The 20,920-nt window shown below is 32.2% G+C and overlaps 4 protein-coding genes across 8 annotated transcripts; all 4 read left to right on the plus strand.

Annotated features, from left to right (window-relative positions):
* Window positions 1-1,888: 1,888 nt before the first annotated feature.
* LOC124914044 (protease Do-like 8, chloroplastic) lies at window positions 1,889-4,980 on the plus strand. 3 transcript variants are annotated; one of them, XM_047454510.1, is made up of 13 exons: window positions 1,889-2,250; window positions 2,432-2,562; window positions 2,652-2,734; window positions 2,809-2,907; window positions 2,986-3,052; window positions 3,208-3,283; window positions 3,429-3,495; window positions 3,597-3,814; window positions 3,923-3,990; window positions 4,064-4,143; window positions 4,232-4,318; window positions 4,392-4,490; window positions 4,572-4,980. In XM_047454510.1, the coding sequence occupies exons 1-13, from the start codon at window positions 2,033-2,035 to the stop codon at window positions 4,698-4,700; spliced, it is 1,422 nt and encodes a 473-aa protein (XP_047310466.1). In that variant the 5' UTR covers window positions 1,889-2,032; the 3' UTR covers window positions 4,701-4,980. The 3 variants fall into 3 exon arrangements, with proteins under 3 accessions (XP_047310466.1, XP_047310467.1, XP_047310468.1); XM_047454511.1 differs by having other exon boundaries at window positions 1,890-2,250; window positions 4,575-4,980; XM_047454512.1 differs by having other exon boundaries at window positions 2,108-2,250; window positions 2,432-2,551.
* A 964-nt stretch (window positions 4,981-5,944) lies between these two features.
* On the plus strand, window positions 5,945-6,662 carry LOC124916504. Its single transcript, XM_047457229.1, has 3 exons — window positions 5,945-6,098; window positions 6,208-6,284; window positions 6,354-6,662. Exons 1-3 carry the CDS (start codon window positions 6,032-6,034, stop codon window positions 6,450-6,452), a joined length of 243 nt encoding a protein of 80 aa, XP_047313185.1. The 5' UTR covers window positions 5,945-6,031; the 3' UTR covers window positions 6,453-6,662.
* An 848-nt stretch (window positions 6,663-7,510) lies between these two features.
* Window positions 7,511-10,015, plus strand: LOC124914704 (defective in cullin neddylation protein AAR3-like). Its single transcript, XM_047455303.1, has 8 exons — window positions 7,511-7,628; window positions 7,749-7,932; window positions 8,292-8,424; window positions 8,597-8,657; window positions 8,740-8,815; window positions 8,898-8,980; window positions 9,065-9,305; window positions 9,425-10,015. The coding sequence occupies exons 2-8, from the start codon at window positions 7,875-7,877 to the stop codon at window positions 9,718-9,720; spliced, it is 948 nt and encodes a 315-aa protein (XP_047311259.1). The 5' UTR covers window positions 7,511-7,628; window positions 7,749-7,874; the 3' UTR covers window positions 9,721-10,015.
* A 1,590-nt stretch (window positions 10,016-11,605) lies between these two features.
* LOC124915678 (RNA-binding KH domain-containing protein RCF3-like) lies at window positions 11,606-18,994 on the plus strand. 3 transcript variants are annotated; one of them, XR_007096870.1, is made up of 9 exons: window positions 11,606-11,767; window positions 12,106-12,707; window positions 12,997-13,425; window positions 13,500-13,757; window positions 13,853-14,107; window positions 14,323-14,387; window positions 14,654-14,725; window positions 17,843-18,436; window positions 18,775-18,994. XR_007096870.1 is itself a non-coding variant. In XM_047456441.1 (8 exons), exons 2-7 carry the CDS (start codon window positions 12,126-12,128, stop codon window positions 14,700-14,702), a joined length of 1,638 nt encoding a protein of 545 aa, XP_047312397.1. In that variant the 5' UTR covers window positions 11,606-11,767; window positions 12,106-12,125; the 3' UTR covers window positions 14,703-14,725; window positions 17,843-18,994. The 3 variants fall into 3 exon arrangements, 2 of the variants coding, with proteins under 2 accessions (XP_047312397.1, XP_047312396.1); XM_047456441.1 differs by having other exon boundaries at window positions 17,843-18,994; XM_047456440.1 differs by lacking the exons at window positions 17,843-18,436; window positions 18,775-18,994 and adding an exon at window positions 14,902-15,377.
* Window positions 18,995-20,920: the final 1,926 nt, after the last annotated feature.

The raw sequence follows: 20,920 nt of genomic DNA on the forward strand, positions 1-20,920 counted from the left end.
AACATTATAATTGATACTAGCTATAGATAGCTACCTTCTCCTAATCAAAATTTATTTATTTATTTTTAAAATGATAACAGATACTTAAACCATAAATACTTAAAACATGTTTGAATTTTCAGAAATAGATAATTCAATAACAATAAATAAAGTCTTTCACAACTAGTCATCTCATTTTGCATCAATACCTTCTCTTTCAACCGTCTGAATAATTAAATTATTTTGTTTAATTCAATGAAGTTTCATATAAATTAATTTGGGGGAATTTTCTTGTTTCTTTGTTTTGTTTTTGTCTTGGAAAGACTTGTAAAAAAAATATTGTTAAATTCAATTTTTTTTTTTCTCTTTATTTAGTCAGAGTGCTTTTTTGTGCCGATATAATGATCCAATTTAGACAAAGATGTGGACGAATAGAGGGTTATGTGAGCATTTTGTTCGTCATTCAGATGAGGTCTCACGTTACTCTTTTGAATTTTTTTTATACTATTTGTTTAACTCGAGTTTGGGGAAAACCATTGACTCCTCGCTCCTAGTCGATGATAATTATTGATTTCAATTTTTTTTTTTGTAAATTAAATATTGAATGTTGATAAAGAATCTCGATAAAATTAACTTAAAATTTTAAAGATTGAACATCAATACAATTATTTGTTAGAATTATTTCTAATATTTGTATATCAGTTATTATCATATACATATTAAAACTCAATTAAAATATAAAAATTATGAATTTATTAATATATTTATAATAAATATGGGGACATGTTTGTATAGAATAATAAATACTATTACTATTTCGTTGATAAGAAAAATAATAAATAAGTATATTATAGCTAAGTCCCCACCCATATAAATAGTCTATGTATTAGGTTAAATTCATCGAATCTCTCAAGAACACTCAAAGACTATCGAATATAGTGTTGGAAAACCTAAACCCCACTCACTCATTCATTACCGATTGAGGACCAAATTCAGAACTAGAAAATCCAATATTAAGAAAATATCTTAAGAAATCAAAGAACGACTTAATAAATCGTTCTTCATTAAATATTTAATATGTTTCTGTAATTATCTTGATTTATTAACATAAAATATAATAATTACATACTTAAATAATAAAGACTTAAAGTAAATAATTAAAGATTAAAAAATATAACATTATTTCTCATTTAAACTCTTCAACTGTATATTTCTAAATAATAAATAAAACTTATGCTTTTGATATATATCATGATTAAATTTTAATATAAAATATTAAGCTAGTAATAGTCGGTCATTTGGATAAGATACAATTTAAGTATATTTAATATATATATATATAATCTTATAAGATTCTTCACCAAACCCCAAACAAAAGTATTAATGTGCAAGTTTTTTTATTATTATTAATTGTTTGTGCTTGAATAATTATTATGATTCTATAAATAAATAAATAAATAAATGAAATCAATAGGCCCAACATTTCACAAATGATAGTACTGTAGTCTCACTCCAATCATTTGGATTGGAATGACGAGGCCTTGCATTTGCTTAGGCCCAATATGAGGAATAATAAAAAAGAAAAAATATTAATTTAATTATTATTTTTTTTAAAAATGATTTGGTGAAAAATTTGGGAGAGAAGACGAAGATGAACGAAAAAAATAAAAGAATTTATTTTTTTATTTTTTATTTTATTTTTATTTTTCTAACTAATGAAGTGATGTTATCCTTTTCTCCAAAATTTTATTCCCACATTACTCTTTATTCTTTATATAAATAAATTTAACAATTTAAATTTAGTAATTAGACATTGTATTCTTCTCCCATAAAATTAAACTTTACAATTAATTTTAAATTATAATTATAGGAGATATTTATTTGAAATCTATGGGACAAAAACCAAAAGATGGGTAAATTGGTTTGGTTGGAGCAGAAAAGCAATCAATCGTCTATGGTACAGACTAGAGACAGATCACATCGCCGAAACTGAAAGGAGGAACCTTACTTGTTGAGCTGCTACGGTTTGTGGTCAGCAAAAACTTTAGGGAAGATGGAAGTAATTGCTAGTAGCTCCCGTTCTGGTTCTGGTTCTTTGCCTCTCCTCCATTCTCACCGGGTCGGACCTCCAGTAATCACCAAACATCAACTGGGTCGTCGTAGGTTCTTCTTTAATGGCATTTCCACCATCTGTTCTCACGATGAATCACATAATCGCGAGTTTTCCCACCTGGGAAACAACGTTGAACAGATTCCCTCCTCAGCAGAAAGGTACAATTTTACTTGCCCAGTTAACCTTTTCCTTGGTCCGTGAGTTTAGTGAATGGTAATGGATAGTAACCCAAGTGTGGTAGAGAGAAATTGTTTGGTTATTTATGTTTTCAGTTCTTTGATGGTTCATTGGATAGTATAATCTTGTTGACTGACTGACCCACGATAGCAGTTTTTATAGGATGACATTGGCTCGTGATGATGATGATACAATTGAAGTAATAAGAAATGGGTTTCTTTCCAAAACGCGTAGGGGATTGTTTGCCAGTGTGTTTGCATATACCTGTTATCATCCCTCAAGGTACTTGTCAGGTTGGCACAATCAGCTTTGTTTGTTAGTTCATATTCTTCATAACTTTCTGTTATTTCTTCTGAGATGAAATTGGTGAATGAATATACAGCTCATGCTCTTAGTGATCCATCTGTGACTGTTGAACAAGTAACACCCCTTGTCTATCCCTCAGGGAAGCTCTTCCCTTCTGAGGTCTGTTCTCAATCATACTTTTTATTGCCATTGAATGCTTCATTTTGACAACTGCTATTCTTTCTTCTTAACAGGAAAGGATTGTGCAACTATTTGAGAAGAACACTTACTCTGTTGTGAATATATTTGATGTAACTTTGCGTCCTCAGCTGAATGTTACGGGCGTAGTCGAGGTAACCTTTTTTGTTGTTGAAATGGTAAGTATTTTCCAGCGATGTCACCTGACTTTATCTATTCATTTCAACTGGTAGATCCCGGAAGGGAATGGTTCTGGGGTGATCTGGGATGGAGAAGGACATATTGTAACAAATTATCACGGTAAATGCTGGTATAAGACTTTAGATTACTTTTGACACTCACGTGAGAAATTAATCTGTACTTTCTCGTGTTACCCTTCCTTTTACGAGCAAACCATTTGACTGAGAGATGTAATGATTTCTGAATAATTTTGTATAATGTTTTTTGTTATCCAGTCATCGGTAATTCGCTGTCAAGGAACCCCAGTAGTGGACAAGTCGTAGCACGGGTTAATATTCTTGCTTCAGAAGGGTGAGGTGTGATTAAGCTGTTTAGCTTGTATTTTTACCAGATCACCTGCCTTTTTTTCTTATGCTCTAACCTTTTTCTTCTGGTTTAGTAGCTTAGGTTTGTTAATTTGACCCTGTTTATGTTGTGCTGTCTTCTGAAAAAAAAGGGTGCAGAAGAATTTTGAGGGCAAGTTAGTTGGTGCAGATCGGGCCAAGGATCTCGCTGTGCTGAAGGTGACATCATTATGTCTAAGTGCATGAAATCTACTTTATTTGTTTCTGACTAAGTTTAGTTTCCAAAATGTAGATCCATTATTAACTTTTAACATAAACAGGTGGAAGCCCCTGAAGAATTGTTGAGACCCATTAAGGTGGGGCAGTCATCTTCATTGAAAGTCGGCCAGCAGTGCTTGGCCATTGGAAATCCGTTTGGTTTTGATCATACGCTGACTGTGGGAGTGATCAGTGGGTTGAACCGAGACATTTTTAGCCAAACTGGGGTAACTATTGGTGGGGGAGTTCAGACAGATGCTGCCATCAATCCCGGGAATAGGTACTCTCCCTGTCCCATTTTTATTTTAAGTTATAGGGATTCTTCTCTTGTTCTTTTGTTCCATTCTACCTTTTTTTTAAGTTGATTTGTTTCCACCAATTGTTGCAGTGGCGGTCCACTTCTAAATTCTAAAGGAGATTTAATTGGCATTAATACAGCAATATTTACGCAGACAGGTAGTTCCCTTGCATACAATACGAATAATTTTTTTTAGTAAAATCTCTTATCGTTGTTGATTTTATATGTCAGGGACATCGGCAGGGGTAGGATTTGCTATCCCATCTTCAACTGTGGTGAAGATAGTACCTCAATTAATCCAATTTGGCAAAGTATGTCCTTCTTAGGAGTGTCCATAATTTATATGGTCTATACTCTAGATAAGATTCAAATTCATCAAACTTTGTGATTGTTTAATAGGTTGTTCGGGCTGGTCTAAATGTGGAAATTGCTCCTGATCTAGTGGCAAACCAACTTAATGTTAGAAATGGTGCTCTTGTTCTACAGGTAATAGCTCAAATCAAATAGGGATCTTGAATCTAAATATAATAGTATTGATTTGTGAATTTTTTTTTTGCAGGTTCCTGGAAATAGTGTTGCAGGACTACTACCAACTACTAGGGGATTTGCTGGTAATATCATACTCGGGGATATAATAACTTCTGTTGACAATAAAACGGTGACTGACCCTCCTCTCTCGCTCTCTATATGTAAATATTGTATCCTCTTAGAAGAAGAGGCTGAAGTAGTGTTTGTTAAGCAGGTTAGAAGCAAAGCAGAATTATACAAAGCACTCGAGGATTATAATGTGGGAGATAAAGTAGTGTTGAAGATCCTGAGAGGAAATGAGAACTTAGAGCTTCCTGTGATTCTTGAAGAAAAAGAATGAAGTCTGTAAACAACAGTTTTAAGAGTCTTGCCATTATTTGAACAATAATCTTTGCTTATTCTTTGTCATATACCACTTCATCATTTACACATGAATTCTTGACTTTGGAAGATGAATTGCCCACTTAAGATTCAGTACTTTTTATTATTTTATTTTGTCAGGGAAAGAAGTCAAAAGCATAGAAAAATGATTGAATAGAATACAAGCTATGGGTTCATGTGAGAGTCAACTCTTGATGGTACTTTCTTGAAGCATGAAACAAGGAACACTTCATTTTTATTTATTCTTACTTCTTCTTTTATTACACAGTTAAATATTCTTACTACTTTTTTAACATTAAAGTTTGTTTCTCGAGAAAGAAATCAAAATATTTTCAGTTTAATTAATCAATTAAGTGTTTTCAAGTCAGATTTGAACACTAACACATGGATCCTTTCAAGTCCAAACACATAGAGTGAAATATGTTACAAAAACTTTTTTAATCATTATCGTTCTAACTATGAAAGCATTAATTTTATTAATTAAAATATTTTTATTTAATTTTAAATTTCAATTAAAAAAGACATTTTAGTAAACTTTAAATAAAACCCAAATAATTAATTTTGTTAAAAAAGTATTTTTAAAAAATCTTAAAAAACTTTAAAGAAATCAAGATAAAAAAAAGCTCTAAAAAAAATAAAATACTTTATTTTAGGTCACATTGTCAAATTCGTGTTTTTTATTGGGATTAATTGAAATTTCAGATATTTTCTTTCAAATTTTATAATTTGAAGTTCCGTAGATTAAAGTTATAAAAAAACGAGGTTTTGTCTTAACAGTTTCAAACGTAGTTTAATTATTATCGATAAATTAACGACATTAATCTTTTATTTATAAATATTAGGTAAATAATAAATTCCTAACTTTTAAATGGTTAGGTAATTTTTTTTTTTAATTTTAACAATAAAAAGTCAATATTATTTTTAATATTTAAAAAAAATGTATGAAATTCTAATTAACTCTCAACATGGTACTACATGGAACTTCGGGTTTAACAATTCTAATCTGTTTTGTCTTTTTTTCATTTTATGATCATAATTTATTTATTGGAAGAGTAAAAAATATGTGCCAAATATTTTAAGATGTCTATATTTACAAATTACAAATATGTTAAAAATGTTGATTTGATTTATTTATGAAGATTGACCATGAAAAAAGGTTGGTTTCGTTAAGTCCTTATACTTCCTCCATCTGACAGCTGGCAGACGGCCACTGTCCATATATGATCCATCCATGATCCATCCATCCATCCCAAGTGAAACAAGGCGGAAAGAGAGTCAGCAGCGGAATTCATGGGTCGTTCTCCTTTTCATTCGATTCTGCTCCTATCAGCGTTTCTTCTCCTTTTCTTCTCTCATGGTAATAATCACTCTTCTTTCGTTCATCATTAGGGTTTCATTTCATCTTCACTTTTCAACTTTCCTTTCTGTAAATGGGGGCTTTTGCGTTTGCCTTTGTTGATTCCTAGGGTTGGGGACCAAATTGAAGCAAACCAATTTCCAGACTGAGGAGAAGGCGACTGCGGCGGCAGATATGCAATTTGAGGTTTTGCTTTGCGATTTTATGGAGAAAGATTTGATTTTTGTTTCATGGGTGTTTTGTTTTCTGACGCAGGTTGTTTCTAGAGAAATGATCGAACTGGACTATGTTGAAGCAGGACCAAACACTAATACAAGGTCCGGATTTGTGTCACCCCCACCTGAGGGCTCATAGATTTTGATCATCTTATCTTAATGCAATGCTTATAGAAAAAAGAAACCCAATTATATTTCACTCTTCTTCTGCTCTGCTGGGTGTTGTCATTCATTCCAGTTCTTGTAAATCTTTTGTGTTGTTGTATTTTTTAATGTGGTTGTGTTGTGTTTCTGGTTTGATTTGTTAAAAACATATATGAGATCATTATATAAAGGTTTTTTGACAGATTAATTTGTACTTGAAATCTTGAATCATATCTTATCTTTTTGCTTTTGAAATGTAACCTTACCAAAGTAGGGAAATGTATGAACTTGATTTTGAATCACCATTGATCCCCCTTAAGGTTCAAGACACAAACACTTGTTGAAGAAGACACAGAATCATGCTATTTCAAATTAATTGAGGTTTAATTTGATGTCTCTAATTCGATTTTTATTAAATTGAAATTAGGGACTAATTTATCTATGTTTAGGGTTTATATGGATTCGCCCACCATAGATTTGACATTATTTCTTATTTTTTAAAAAAAAAATAAATTAAATTATTTATTTGTTTTTATATTTCAAAAAATTAAAGATAAATTATTCCTTCATTTTTTTTTGTTTTATTTATAATTTTCTCTTTATTTTAATAAACCCATACTAATTAAAATAATATAATCAAATGAAGCAAAAATCTTCTTTAAATGACTAAACATATCAATCTTTTCATTTTTACTTAAATCAATCAATAGTTAATCTCATATCACATTTTAATAAAAAAAAATAGAATAATTGTGCCTAACAACATAATTAATGTCACATTTTATAGTTGGAAAATTAAAATGTATAAAATAAAAAGATAATCAAATATTTTTTTAATTGTAATTAATTATTTTAATTAAATTCTTTAGAAAAGTTAAAAATTGATAGTCAACCAATATTATGAATGAAGACAAATTAGTGTTTTTACTAGGTTGATTATGTCAAATTATAATCTCGTTATTTTCACTTAAAACAAATTAAATTAAATTAAAAAAAATATGATAATTTTAACTAAATTTTTACCTTAAATAAAGGAGTCACTCAAGATTTGGAAGAAGAACCACCAACCTAATTGAGCAGCAGATGATTATTGATTGAATTCCATTTCCGATTCAATTTTGATTTGGCAAAGTGAAAACCGGACAAGTAGACGATTCATCCGGTTCACTCGGTACAACTGTCTTTCTTCCATCTATCTAATTCCAATCTCCATGCAATTTCTCCTCATTTCATTTTGCGTTTCTAACCAAACTTGGGTTTTTCATTTTCGCGCATACATATATATACAAAGAGACCCAGATAGAGAAAGATCTAAAGTTCTAGAGTTTCCTCCAGCTTTTAGCATCTTAACCCAGCTGTATCTTCCTGTATCTCCTTTAGAAGCCCTAGCTCGGGAGGGTTTCGTGTCTTTCAGGCCATGGACACATCTGATTTCAATCAATTCGATATCATTGATATCTACAGACGATACTGCGGTAATTTCATCTTCTCTTCTTCTTCTTTTTTCTTTTCCAGTTCTGATGTGGGTTATTGGTTGGTTGGTTGGTTGGTTGGTCATCTTTCACTGATAGGTTTGAATTCATTAATTCTGAATGTTCTTATCTGGGTATGTCAATGCTGCAGCTTTCGAGCTAGCTTAGCAGTTATATTTTGCTTACATTCTTAAATTTCTCTTCTTCTGTTTACCAAATAAATTCACCTCTGTCATATCTATCATAAGGGTTGAATCTTATATGGCCAAACATGTGATTGCACTAGATTCCAACTTGTGTGATTTGTTATTGATTGATAAATCATCATTTACATATTACCCATAAGTCATTTTCTGTTTCAGAGATTTTGTCTGGACCAGATGCTGTCATTTATGGAGAATGCAGTCCTGATGATGATGATGAATTACACAGAGTTAAACCAAGAAAGTCACTGGATTACCTTCTGCAGTTTGTAGAGTCAAGATTCCATGAAAGGTATGGACTGTCATGATTGTGAAGTTGATAAAACCCAATTTGGATATAAAGATTTCCACTTCCTTTCATATTAAGAAGGAGGGGTTCTGACTTTGTAGAGGTTAAGTTAATTGTACATGGAAGATTATGCATCTATACAATTTTCATGTTCAGAACTATGACTTTGTGTTAGGGATAATGGAAGAACAATTTTTGACGAAATATTCAAGCTCGTGTCGAGGCCTGATTTGACGGTGAGATTGGTCTTCTGAGCGGCATTATTATTAGAGTCGTCTCCATTTTTATCTGAATCAATATCCTTTGCTTTCTTTGTAGGTAGACTTCTCCCATTTCAAACTCTTGTACAGTTTTGTGTTTTTCATTTGCCGTGAAAACGGGCAGAAGAATATCAGTAAGTTGGCCTTGGATAGTGCAGTAATTAATCTTATTAGCACATGTTCTTACTAGTACTAGCTTTGGTTCGACTTTTGCAGCTGTAAGCAGGGCAGTTACTTGTTGGAGATTAGTGTTGGCTGGTAGGTTTAGGCTACTGAATCAATGGTGTGAATTTGTAGAGGTATGCTACTTTTTTACTCTAACCTTGCCAGTGGTTCTGTTCTGTTTTGATACATAAAGGATTTTGTATACGGTTCTATTTCAGAAAAATCAGCGGCATAACATCTCTGAGGATACATGGAATCAAGTTTTGGCCTTCAGTCATTGTGTACATGAAAATCTTCAAGGATATGACCCTGAAGGAGCTTGGCCTGTTCTCATAGACGACTTTGTTGAGCACATGTACAGAATAACAGGAACCGACAACCCTCCTCCTTCGTTCTATAACTGTGGCGATCTAGAGGTGCTCTCGGGTGATTCCATTTCATGTGATGAGTCCCGCCCAGGTAAACAAACATAAATTATTTTATCTTATGGATTAACTATAAATAGAGTAATCAATTTACCTCTAATTGATTCTCACTAAGAACACCCCTGATATCATTGTTGGTTGGCTGTTGTGCAGGATTGAGGAACTTGCCTGGATGGAAGAGAAAGGTAGAGCCTAATTCATACAAGTTTGGCAACTTTGAGTGGATGCCAAAGTGTAAGAGGAGGAGGCATGGTTATGTGGAGAAGTGCGTTGAGAATAGGTCCAGTATTATTAGTGTTGAAGATTGCATGGATATTGTCATGCAACATAATGGTACATTTGGTTGCTTAAAATCTCCTTGTGCGGTTGAAGGTTGTTTGTCAGAGGGGTTTGCTGATCTTCTTTCAGTTAATTCCCCCAGTTCGAAGACAAGGGTCTCCTACACATAAAGCTCCTCCTAAGTTCTACCTATGAAGGGTGAAAGGAATGCATACAATGACTACATGCTATTGAATGTGTCCTAAAACAAACTAAGTACATGCTATTGAATGTGTCCTAAAACAAACTAATTCCATCTATTGAATGTGTCCTAAAACAAACTAAGTAACATTCATATTATTTCTGGTCATTTTGGTCTACATGATAATTGCTTCGGATTTTTTGGCCTACACAATGTACTTTTATATTTTTCTGAGAAAATACTTAAGGTACTATTAATGTAAGCCATTTTCTTTGTTTGACCTCTGTCTGATGACTCTTCTAGCATTGAGAGTGTTGTCATTTTAGAAACAACTCCTATGTCTAAAGGTTGGATTGATGCATCACCTTATTTAGTTGTACCCAATCTATTGTCTGAGTTTTTTTTTTGTCCGATTAAGACTCTTAAGTGAGTTGTTGACTGTTCATTCCCTTCGATTTAGTTGTCTCGAGTATGTGTTCTTCCTCAAGATAGCCTAAATGTAGAGTTGTTCTTTTTAATAGGTTAAGGCCTAAGGGAAAATGTTGAATGAGCATGTTTTGTGTTGATTTCTTATGGAATATTTCTTTTTGAGAAAGTATCAATGGAATCACAAATTATAGTTGGATCTACTCTATTTATATATTTTTTTCTTGTATATTGCTCATAAATGTTCGTGTTCGGTTGTTAAAATTATTTTAGATGTTATTTTGTTTGGTGTGAAGTTAGGGTGATCAGGAAAATAAAAATCAACTCTACCCGCTTTATCAAACTGACCAAAAAATTTAAAAAAATGACTGAATAGAATAAATTGCAGTTAAAATAACCAATCGAAACAGGTCCTGAACAAGTTGAAGCTTTGCGCCTAACCGAGTCAAAAGTTAAGGTCTAATGTCGTTTTAGTGATAAACCTAAAATCTTTACAAGAAAATTAGCCTCCTCCTTAGTCTACTTCTTCGTTTACAAAAATTATTTATTAAGGTAGTTTTAAGTAATAAGAGTATTTTTTAAGAGTTAATATCACACAAGTGTATGAATGATTAAATTTAAAATTATATATTTTGAAATATTATTTTATTTAAATTAGTATTAGAATACTATGAAAGGAAAAAAAAAATTAACCATTTTTTTGTTGTTATTGTTAGTTGAAAACTTTTAATTTTCAATCCTAGCAGTTAAAATTAATCAACAATCTTAAAGATCTCATAATAAAAACTCAAATCAATTAATAACCTAATTCAAGTTTCAATTTTAGGTAGTAGTATTTTAAGATATTTAATAGAAAAAGAAAGACTAAATACTCATTTAGTTGAAGTTTCACATCATAAATTGACTTTAAATTTACAATTTAGGTCATACATTACATTATACATTTATAAAGATATTTTACAACAAATATGTTAGGTTCATAACAATTTTGATGGATTTAATTGTATTAAATTCTTCAAAATTAAGTCACTCAAAATTGAAACCATAAAACAAATCTTGAATAAAAGAAAAAAAAATAATTTTAAATTAGGTATGAATAACAAATTTTCATAAGATACTGTTAGTCTTTCTAACCGAACGTTAAAATAACCGTCACATTATTCCTGCTATTTATCTTAACCGATAGACTTCATACTTAAATGATTCGATCGAACATTAAACTAATAACTGTCACTTTATTCCCGCTATTTATCTTAACCTATAGACTTTCTCGGTTACGCGGGTTGTACTTATAATGATACCGTTAGTCTTTCCAATCGAACATTAAACGCAACCTTTTCCCTTTAATCAGCATAATTACTTGTTAATATTTGATTAAGTTAGAAGATCCATTCAGATTTATGCTAAGAAAAAAGAAGATAATAATACTTGCATTCTCATGCGTAGTATATAGATAGATCTTCGATTATATGAAGTCAGCTCGGCCAAGGTCAATATTCTAAGGGGAGACATATAATAAAGCATATCTATTCAGACGTTTGTCTGCTCTGCTCCATTCTATTGCATTCCGTTCCCCAAATTTCATATCGTCTCTACTAAGATCTTCAAAGGTATACAATTATTTCTCTTTCAATTCATGTGGTTAAAACCACTGATTTACGTTTAATCGTTGACTCTGTGACGAGGGTAAGTGGTTTATAGATCTTTCGTTCTGTACATTAGATTCGTTGGAGCTTATCATTAAACGTAGTGCGTCTTAGGATCAGGGTATGATGGGTTTGATAGATTTCTTTGGAATTCACTGTCTTTTTGGATGTTTATGATACATGGATGTTGCATCTCCTTTATTGTCTCGAACATGTGAACTGTTTAAATCTGCAATGAAGATGTTTGTGTTTTGAATCTGTTGGTCAATTAGCTCATATGTGTAACCTGTTCTGCTAAGCAGGTGTTGGCTGGAAAGTTCTGATGGCTGGTCAACGTAATAGTAATGGAAAGAGGTCTTACCCACAGTCTGACTATGGTGACTATGGAGGAGATAAAAGAAGAAACCCTGGCGGTGATAAAGATCAGTTTGCTATTGGTTCTGATGATACAGTGTATAGATATCTTTGCCCTGGAATGAAGATTGGAAGTATTATTGGAAGGGGTGGAGAGATTGTTAAACAGCTAAGGTTTGAGACTAAATCAAAGATCAAGGTTGGTGAGACATTTCCTGGTTGTGATGTTCGTGTTGTGACCATCTATAGCACCAGCGAAGAAACCAATGAATTTGACGAGTTTGAGAACCAAAGTGTTTGTCCAGCACAGGATGCTCTCCTTAAGGTGCATGACAGGGTTGTTGCTGATGATTTGTCTGTTGACGAAGACATTGAAGAGGCTCCTCATGTTACAGCTCGCCTTCTTGTATCATCTGACCAAATAGGATGTATTATAGGCAAAGGTGGCCAGATAGTCCAGAATATACGAAGTGATACTGGTGCTCAAATTCGTATCATGAAGGATAGCCATTTGCCCACCTGTGCTTTGATCTCTGATGAACTTGTTCAGGTACCTAGCATACTAACTAATGGGACTTTTTTTAAGGTTATGTTCTTACAAAATTTGGTAAATCTAATAGAGTAGCATCTTAAGATCAATGGCTTATAATGTTCTACTCTTACTTTTTATTTTCTGTATCTAATTCTTTTCTAGGTCTATTGTTTTATTTGTTTTGTCATTTTCTTTTTCTTTCTTTGCCTTTATTCCCTTCTTGCTGTCAGCAGTCAACTCTCCTGAATATTACACACAATTTTCACACATATGATTCATTTTATTTGATTGTTTCTTTGGGGTTCAGATATCTGGTGAACCAAAAGTGGTTAGGAAGGCTCTGTATCAAATTGCGTTGCGTCTTCATGATAATCCATCAAAGTCCCAGCAGATGCTTGCTTATGCTGTTCCAAATGTGTATTCAAACAGTGGTTCTTTTGTTGGTTCATCAGCTGGTGGTCCAATGATGGGCTTAGCTCCAGTTATGGCCCCTTATGGAGGGTATAAAGGAGACAGTAGAGATTGGTCTCATTCATTTTACCCAGCTCCCAGAAATGAGTCATCTTCAAGGGAGTTTTCTCTTCGTTTGATTTGTCCAAATGCCAATATTGGTGGTGTCATTGGTAAGGGTGGTGTAATAATCAACCAAATTAGACAAGAATCTGGTGCTGCCATCAAAGTCGACAGCTCAGGTGCTGAAGGAGAAGATTGCATCATTTCTATCTCAGCTAAAGAGGTATTTTCTCAATTTTCTTTATTATTAGTTTTTCTTCTCTCATGACTTTAATGCTTCCAAATTTGCCCTTCCAGTACTTTGAAGACACATTTTCACCAGTTGTTGAAGCTGCACTGCGCTTGCAACCACGATGCAGTGAGAAAGTTGAAAGAGATTCCGGCATTGTCACATTCACAACTCGTTTACTCGTGCCCACCTCTCGGATTGGACGTCTTATCGGGAAGATGGGATCCATAATCTCTGAGCTGAGAAGAAATACTAACGCTACTATTAGCGTACTTCCCAAGGAGGATCTTCCCAAAGTTGCTCATCATGATGATAACATGGTTCTGGTAAATGTCCTTGTTTTTGCAACTTTTTGTTAGTTGCCTTAACACGTGATCATTGGTGATACAAGTACTTATCATGATGTATTTCCGCTTCTCAGATTTCTGGGGAACTTGATATTGCAAAAGATGCTCTTATACAAGTGACTTCACGATTGAGGGCAAACCTTTTTGATGGGGAGGGTGCACTATCTACACTTGTGCCAGTTCTTCCCTACCTCCCCATGTCCAGTGATGGTAAGGACACTTCAAAATATGAAAGCAGTGGGAATAAAAGATCTGGACGTTCTTATTCTGGGGGAAGTGATGGGCCAAGTGATTTACCTGCTAATGGGTACGACAGTTATGGTTTCCAGGTAATAACATACTCTCTGTATTGTAGTCATCGGACTCATTTGTAAATTAATATCCTAAGCACTTAGTTTCAATATTTTTCTGGACTCAGGGTTTATGGTAGCTAGAATTGCTTCCGTTAGCCTTCTTGTTGCACTTCAGTGGAGTGTTTTCTGCATTATATTACAGCAAACTGTTTTTTATTTTTCAATTTATTAATGGCCTGCATAATCTGCAGAAGGGTAGCAGCAGGGGTCATGAAGCCTATGGAAACTATTCCTCAGGACGTGCTGGTTCCTCCGGGTAAGTATTTTTTCATCTCTATGAAACTGTTCTTTGTGAGTTTTCTGTCACACATGCTTTTTCCAGTTATGTACATGAATATAGGAGTAGTCCTTCACTCCTACTTGTATGGAGCTGATAGCTTAAGAGCTTCACAAAATATGAACATGAATGGAACTGTCACTTGACTTTTTGTATTCAATGGGGGTTATCCATCTATGTACAATTAGTGGTTATTTTTGTTGAAATTTAAAGCACCTCCATCCTCCGTCTTGGCTCCCTGGCAGGCTCTCAGCTCAAAGCCCTGTTTCCCGAAGGAAAAGTTATGGATACTAAAGCTATAATGCAGGTGCTGGCAGGTATCTCATCATCTTGAACATAATATTATGGCTTCTCTTGTATGCAACAGGCAGATGGGCTCCCCTATGATTCTCCTGTGTGACTGTTTCTGTCCTAACCTAAGCCTATCTCCCGTTAACATTTTGATGTTATTTTTTTCCACTTATTTTCTCCCTTTACCCTTCCATATTAACAGCCAAGATCTTTGAAGCCTGAAGCCAGCCAGCCCACTATCTGTTTACATGAAGCCTCCTGACTATCCCAGAAGACGAGATGGCCTGGAAAATTAATGGCCTAACCTGATGCTTTACCTTTGAGGACCAAATATCCGAAGATTTACTCTGTTCTGAAACTTTTCATCCATAGTTTACCAAGTTTGTCATGTACTTTCCAGGAACCTCAGCATTGATAGTATCTGGAAACCTTAAAACAATATCATTTTCAAGTAGTTAGTATTATGTTGGAAACTGATCCATAAAAATTATTGTTGGTGGTGTTACTTGGTGGAGTTATTTCTCTTTCTTTCTTTCTTAATGTAATGTTTTATGAAAAATTTCTAGAATTCTTATGCACTTGCAGGCATATTGCAATATTAACGTGTGTGCTCTTTGTTTTTTCTAATGTCTTGTGTTGCTAATGGACTATGATATGAAAATGTGCAATTTACGTCTAGAGCTGTCTCTATCACTAATCTTATGTGCATTTTATTGTGATAATGTTGTCTAAGTTGAGTTTGGAGCCTGCTAAGAAGGAATTCTCAAACTAATATGAGGGGACTGAGTTTTCTATATTGGTCACATATTAGATTTTTTTTTGCTAGGGTAAGGGGTAAGATTCGAATGCCTAACTTCTGGGTCTGGAACATAGCCAACTATGTCATCATTTTCAAGGATTTAGGTAGGGTTTTGTAATAGAACTTGGATAGATTCAAAGAAAGATATGAGAAAGGATCTGCCTAAGCCTTAGGCAAGACAAACATTGATAACTTCCATGGCTAAGAAGAGTCTTGAACTCAATGCATATCTATTCTTGATATCCTATAAAGCCTACTATAATCTATTTGTACACTTCATTAATTGAGAATACCAGTTATATCCCTAACTAACTTGTGTAAACTCTTTATATCCCAATTAATACTTCACGGGCTATTTTACATATTTTATCTTCAAGGACTATTCCCCTCTATTGTACTTAACCTTAACACATGTTACATTACTCACCCCTAGAGAGCTTAATTGTCCCTGACTATGGTTTCAAAACAAAAACAAAAAAATCAAAACCAATAAAAATCATTGAATTGCTTTTAAGGCTACTCCGGTGTTTGATTTTTAATAAGGATAGTCACATCTCCTCTGTCGAATAGGTAATCAAACCTAGTACCAATAGCTAATTCTAACTGTTGTTTTTAAGGCCTCTTCTCGGAGTGGACCCTGGCACGAACCACTAAATCAGGCGGCTTTACTGGTCTTGGTTCGATGCCTTCTCCGAACGGATCTAAGCTTGTAGCTTCTTTCACAACAATTAGCTCATGTACAAAAATAATTTAATGATTCCAGAATGTGTCTTGTTTTGAAAAAAGAAAGAAGACCATTGCTTAGAATAACTCTTTACATCAGTTTTTGTACAAACATCTACTTGAACTCCCCTGAAAATGTTTGTAAAGCTTTTCTTTGAATGAATTGATTTTGAGCTTTTGAATCTTCTTCATTAGAGTTCCTCTTCATCTCTTATCGGTGAGTTTCTGGTTTTTCTTCCTTCACAAAAGAAATGTCTTCTTGTTTCTTCCATTTTTGAAACTCCTTCAATGACACTCTGTTACCTTTTAATTGTTTATGGTGCCATATTCTTCTTCAGCGGGCTAGGTATTGCAAAACTTCTCCTTGTATATTGGATAAAATGACAGGATTTGTCGAGTTCTTTGGAACAAAATTCATTTCTTATTGTTTCCTTTAAACTTCCCAAGTTAAAGCGTAATATTAAATAATCTCTATTCATGATAAATGAAATATATCATTCTCTTGCAGCTCTTGAGATTTGATTGATTACAAACTCCAGTTTGTCCACAGACATCTCTTCTTGTTGGAAGAACTGTTTGGCAGCCTCGATCCATAGATTGACGCTAGTTTCATCAACTCTTTTGAAATGTAGGTCCGGATAGTAAAACCTTATATTACTCTTGTTCATTTCTATAACATCTTCACTTTTCTTGATTCTGGATTCTAGCAGATAAAATTTGAATTATGGTGATCTTGTTGTTCTTCTAAGACAAAATATGGTAGATATGGTGATGATAGAGAAATTTGATCTCAGGCAGAGGATGATGACTTTGATACCACTTGGTACATTTTCAAGGATTTAACTAAGGTTTTGTAGTAGAAATGGGATATATTCAAAGAAAGAGACAATGAAATGCCCAAACCTTAGACGAGAGAAACATGCAGAACTTAGTTAAGAAGAATCTTGAACTCAATTGTGTCTATTCTTCATATCCTATCCAAGCCTACTATCATCAATTTATACTCTTCATTAGCTTGTGTAATCAATTTATATCCTAACTAATACTTTAGGTACTACTTTATGTTTCTATCTTACAGAACTATTCCCCTCTATTCTACCTAACCCTAACACATGTTACACTATGCTAATAGCACATCCCATATATTATGGCTTCTATGTTGTAGGAGCTGAAGGAAATTTATGTAAAAGAGATATACTGTCTGGAAGTGTACCTATGGCTATGGGTTAGCGTGTGTCCATTTGCGTGTTTGTTGTGAACACACGATGATTATCCTGAGCTATGAGATGTAAAAGGATTGCAAGTTGGCATACTCTGTAACCACTATTTACTTAGGACTTGTTTGATCTAGGGTTGTTTCAATGAGCAAGTGATTATTTCCATATAACCTTGTTTGATGTAGGCAATGGCAAATCAGGATTTTCAGGTAAAAATAACATTAGGAGTATAAATATATAATGGCTTTTTTCTTCTAAAAATAGTATTTTGGTTGATGATTTGAATTATGTGATTGATGTGTAGATTATTGATTTGTATTATTTGAGATTAATCTCAAATAACCCACATCAAACAAGGCTTAGATTACGTGTAATGGACTTTTACATTTTTTAAATTATTGCAGGTCTAATGGATACAAAGTTATCGTAAGTGCTGAGAACAGGTAACACATTTCAGTTGCTTGTAGGTTGAGTGGTCAGCTAATTCTGCATAAACTCTCTTTTATAAGTTATAATAATTATGTATAATTTATAGCATTGTGACTTCTTCCTGAAAAAGGGAAGGGGGAGGGTGCAAGTTATTACCATAAAAGGTTATTCTGTTCCACCCATTTTCTTATGTTCCTTTTCTCTCATGAAAATACACAATCAATATTTTCTTCAATTAGGAACATGGCTATAGGAGTGAGAAACTAAATAAAATTGCTGGAAACATAACAGTATGGTTTAGGATGGGCGAATGTGAACTTTAAGATTGGCGATGAATTGGACGAGTGAGCCTATTGAACCGATGACATGTTTGGGGGAGGGGTCTTTTAGAGTAGTCATGTTTTGGTATTATGGGAAAGTAACAGGCTTGTTTGGTGTGACTTTTGTGTATAATCTAATAATCCTAGCTTGACTAGTGAGAAAAAATACAGTCCTTTTGTCTTTAAAAGCTAAGCACACTCTAGTAGGGGGAAGAGGTCAAGAAGAGAAAGGTGGGAGAGCTGGCAAAGGTAAGTTGTATATCTTCCTAAAAATGTTTTTCATCTTTTCAATTATGTTGTTCTTCTACTATTCAAACCTAATTTCTGTAACAATCTTCATTTATGTCTAGAATTTCCAAATTTCTTCTCAAATTTCAATGTGGTTCATTAGAAATTATCTGACAAAACCCTACTTCAAATGATTATTAATTAGCCAATGAGCACTGGCTTCCATTGTATTGGTCATTTGCATTTGTTGGCCAAATGCTTCATTTGTGGTCTTGTGGTTGTGGTTGTAGTTGTAGTGTAGCATGATCATATAAATCCAATAGAGCTTGAACAAATCTAACTGCCTCTTCTTTTTACAGGATTTAACATTAACAAAACTGTGATGGAAATAAAAACACTTGGGCCTTGTTTGATCCGAGGTCCAAATGGTTATCACGGTTTGATTATCCTATTCAAAATAACCGAAAGTTTTAAGGTATTATGACATTATATTATACTTAATAGAGTTACAAAAATGGAAAGTATTATACTATTTGTTAGATAATTTGAATTATGTGATTGAAGAAGTTAAGGTTAATGGGAATAATATGAAATAATTCACTTCAATCAGGCCTGAGAAATACTTGACATTAGCATATGAAAAGTGTATATTTTAAATTAAAAATGACTTGATTAAAAAAAATAGCATCAGAACCACAAATCTTTCAAACTCCACATTTATGAAAATAGGAAGGTCTTCTGTTTTTTATTTGTGTTATTTTGGAATAATTTATTTAATCATTTTGTAAAGTTATAATTCATAGTGCCATCTAGCAAAACAACAAAAGTATGGGTGATTATCCGGTCATTATTTTAAATAAATTTAAATTCGTTTACTATTTTATTTTTTACAATTATATTCAAGATTGGATAATCTTTTAAACATTTAACTTTATACCTCCAATTATTTATATTCTAAATTAATTTTAAAACAATTAGTTAAAATCTTATAAATAAATTATTTTGTCCATATAGAATAATGATTTAAAATAAGATTGTTTGAATAAAAAAAATGTAAAAATAATTAAACAATTAAATCTTTTCATTGAAGAAAATCAATAAAAAAATGTTTAATTCTTATTCATATACATACATTAATATTTAAAATAATTTATTTTATATAAAAATAAAAAAGTTATTATAAATATTAGTTAAAATAATACTTTAATGCTGTATTTGAAAAAAATAATATGACATTTATAAATTAATTAATATACTTTGGTATCTATTTAGTAGTATATTCAACTTTATTGATCAATTTTTATTATATTAAAATTCTATAAAGATTGTTTCTGTTTTTATTATTGTTTTGTTCGATAAAAAAATAAATAAACACGTCTTTTATATCTAATAAATATAATTAAATGTATTTTAGTATTTTTTAATTAATAAAAATAAAAATATTAATAATTTTAAGAAGAAAAAATTTAAGCCTAAATTATTTGATTCGATGTATGTCTCAAATAAAGGTTCATGTTAGGGTTAGGGCTACAAATGAGTCTATCCGCTCGGTCAAAGTTCAACTTGAGTTTGACTTTGATTAATTTAGAGTCGAGCTCGAATCGACTCGTTTAATATTTGAGTCGAACTCGAGTTCATATAATACTTGTTCGATGCCTTGTTGAGCTTTTTCGAGCATAATAATAAACAATATTTTTATTTATTTATTTTAATATTAAAACTTAAAATTTAAATAAATGTTTTTTTTCATAAATATTGAAAATTTTAGTTAAGTTCAAGTTTTCAAGTCGAGCCAATATTTTAGTTAAATAGCCGAGTCAGTCTTAAGCTCAAATTTATAAATTCGTTCAAGTTTTGAGTCGAGTAAATTAGTGTTGTAACAGTTGATTTGAGTTTGACTCGATTCATTTGCATGTTTATTCCATGTTAATAGAGGATTTGTTTTCTTAATTACATTTATATATTTATAAAAAAAAAATTAACCACACTAAAAGTAGCCCTGTAAACTTAAGAGAACAGAAGAGATCATGACTTGTGAGAGGGTCAAGTTACTTCTTCTTAATTAAAAACAAAAATTTATAATATATATATATATATATATATATATATATATATATTTATATATTATATTAAATTATTTATTATCCAAAAAAAATTATCCAATACAAAGGTATTGAGAATTTTGAAGATGCAAGGAAGTTGAATAATTTAGAAATAAAATAAGTTGATAGCCTAACTAATATTGTCTACTTGATCCGTCATAAAATCATATTGTTTATTTGACAGGTCCTCTTTTGAATAGGTTATTTAAATAACCGTAACTCAAAAATATCTTATCATCCTAAACGATAGATATCATTCAATTTATTTTTTAAAATACTAAAATATTTTTATTTTAAATTATTATTTTTTATTTTATCATTATATATAATTTTTTTTTAAATTTATTTTAATTTATTTAAAATTATTACTAATCATTATTTTCTAAATAACTTTAAATATTTA

Source organism: Impatiens glandulifera, chromosome 9, assembly GCF_907164915.1.
Source record: "Impatiens glandulifera chromosome 9, dImpGla2.1, whole genome shotgun sequence".
NCBI lineage: Eukaryota > Viridiplantae > Streptophyta > Magnoliopsida > Ericales > Balsaminaceae > Impatiens > Impatiens glandulifera.

What these genes read in the sequence shown, in the direction of transcription:
- LOC124914044 (XM_047454510.1), top strand. Translation starts at nt 2,033, where the DNA reads ATGGAAGTAATTGCTAGTAGCTCCCGTTCTGGTTCTGGTTCTTTGCCT. An exon ending in GCCATCAATCCCGGGAATAG is followed by an intron (nt 3,815 to 3,922) that starts GTACTCTCCCTG and finishes CAATTGTTGCAG; the next exon opens with TGGCGGTCCACTTCTAAATT. An exon ending in AGCAATATTTACGCAGACAG is followed by an intron (nt 3,991 to 4,063) that starts GTAGTTCCCTTG and finishes TTTATATGTCAG; the next exon opens with GGACATCGGCAGGGGTAGGA.
- LOC124916504 (XM_047457229.1), top strand. Translation starts at nt 6,032, where the DNA reads ATGGGTCGTTCTCCTTTTCATTCGATTCTGCTCCTATCAGCGTTTCTT. An exon ending in TCTCCTTTTCTTCTCTCATG is followed by an intron (nt 6,099 to 6,207) that starts GTAATAATCACT and finishes GTTGATTCCTAG; the next exon opens with GGTTGGGGACCAAATTGAAG. An exon ending in CGGCAGATATGCAATTTGAG is followed by an intron (nt 6,285 to 6,353) that starts GTTTTGCTTTGC and finishes TTTCTGACGCAG; the next exon opens with GTTGTTTCTAGAGAAATGAT.
- LOC124914704 (XM_047455303.1), top strand. Translation starts at nt 7,875, where the DNA reads ATGGACACATCTGATTTCAATCAATTCGATATCATTGATATCTACAGA. An exon ending in AATGGTGTGAATTTGTAGAG is followed by an intron (nt 8,981 to 9,064) that starts GTATGCTACTTT and finishes GTTCTATTTCAG; the next exon opens with AAAAATCAGCGGCATAACAT. An exon ending in ATGTGATGAGTCCCGCCCAG is followed by an intron (nt 9,306 to 9,424) that starts GTAAACAAACAT and finishes GCTGTTGTGCAG; the next exon opens with GATTGAGGAACTTGCCTGGA.
- LOC124915678 (XM_047456441.1), top strand. Translation starts at nt 12,126, where the DNA reads ATGGCTGGTCAACGTAATAGTAATGGAAAGAGGTCTTACCCACAGTCT. An exon ending in TCTCTGATGAACTTGTTCAG is followed by an intron (nt 12,708 to 12,996) that starts GTACCTAGCATA and finishes TTTGGGGTTCAG; the next exon opens with ATATCTGGTGAACCAAAAGT. An exon ending in ATGATGATAACATGGTTCTG is followed by an intron (nt 13,758 to 13,852) that starts GTAAATGTCCTT and finishes TCCGCTTCTCAG; the next exon opens with ATTTCTGGGGAACTTGATAT.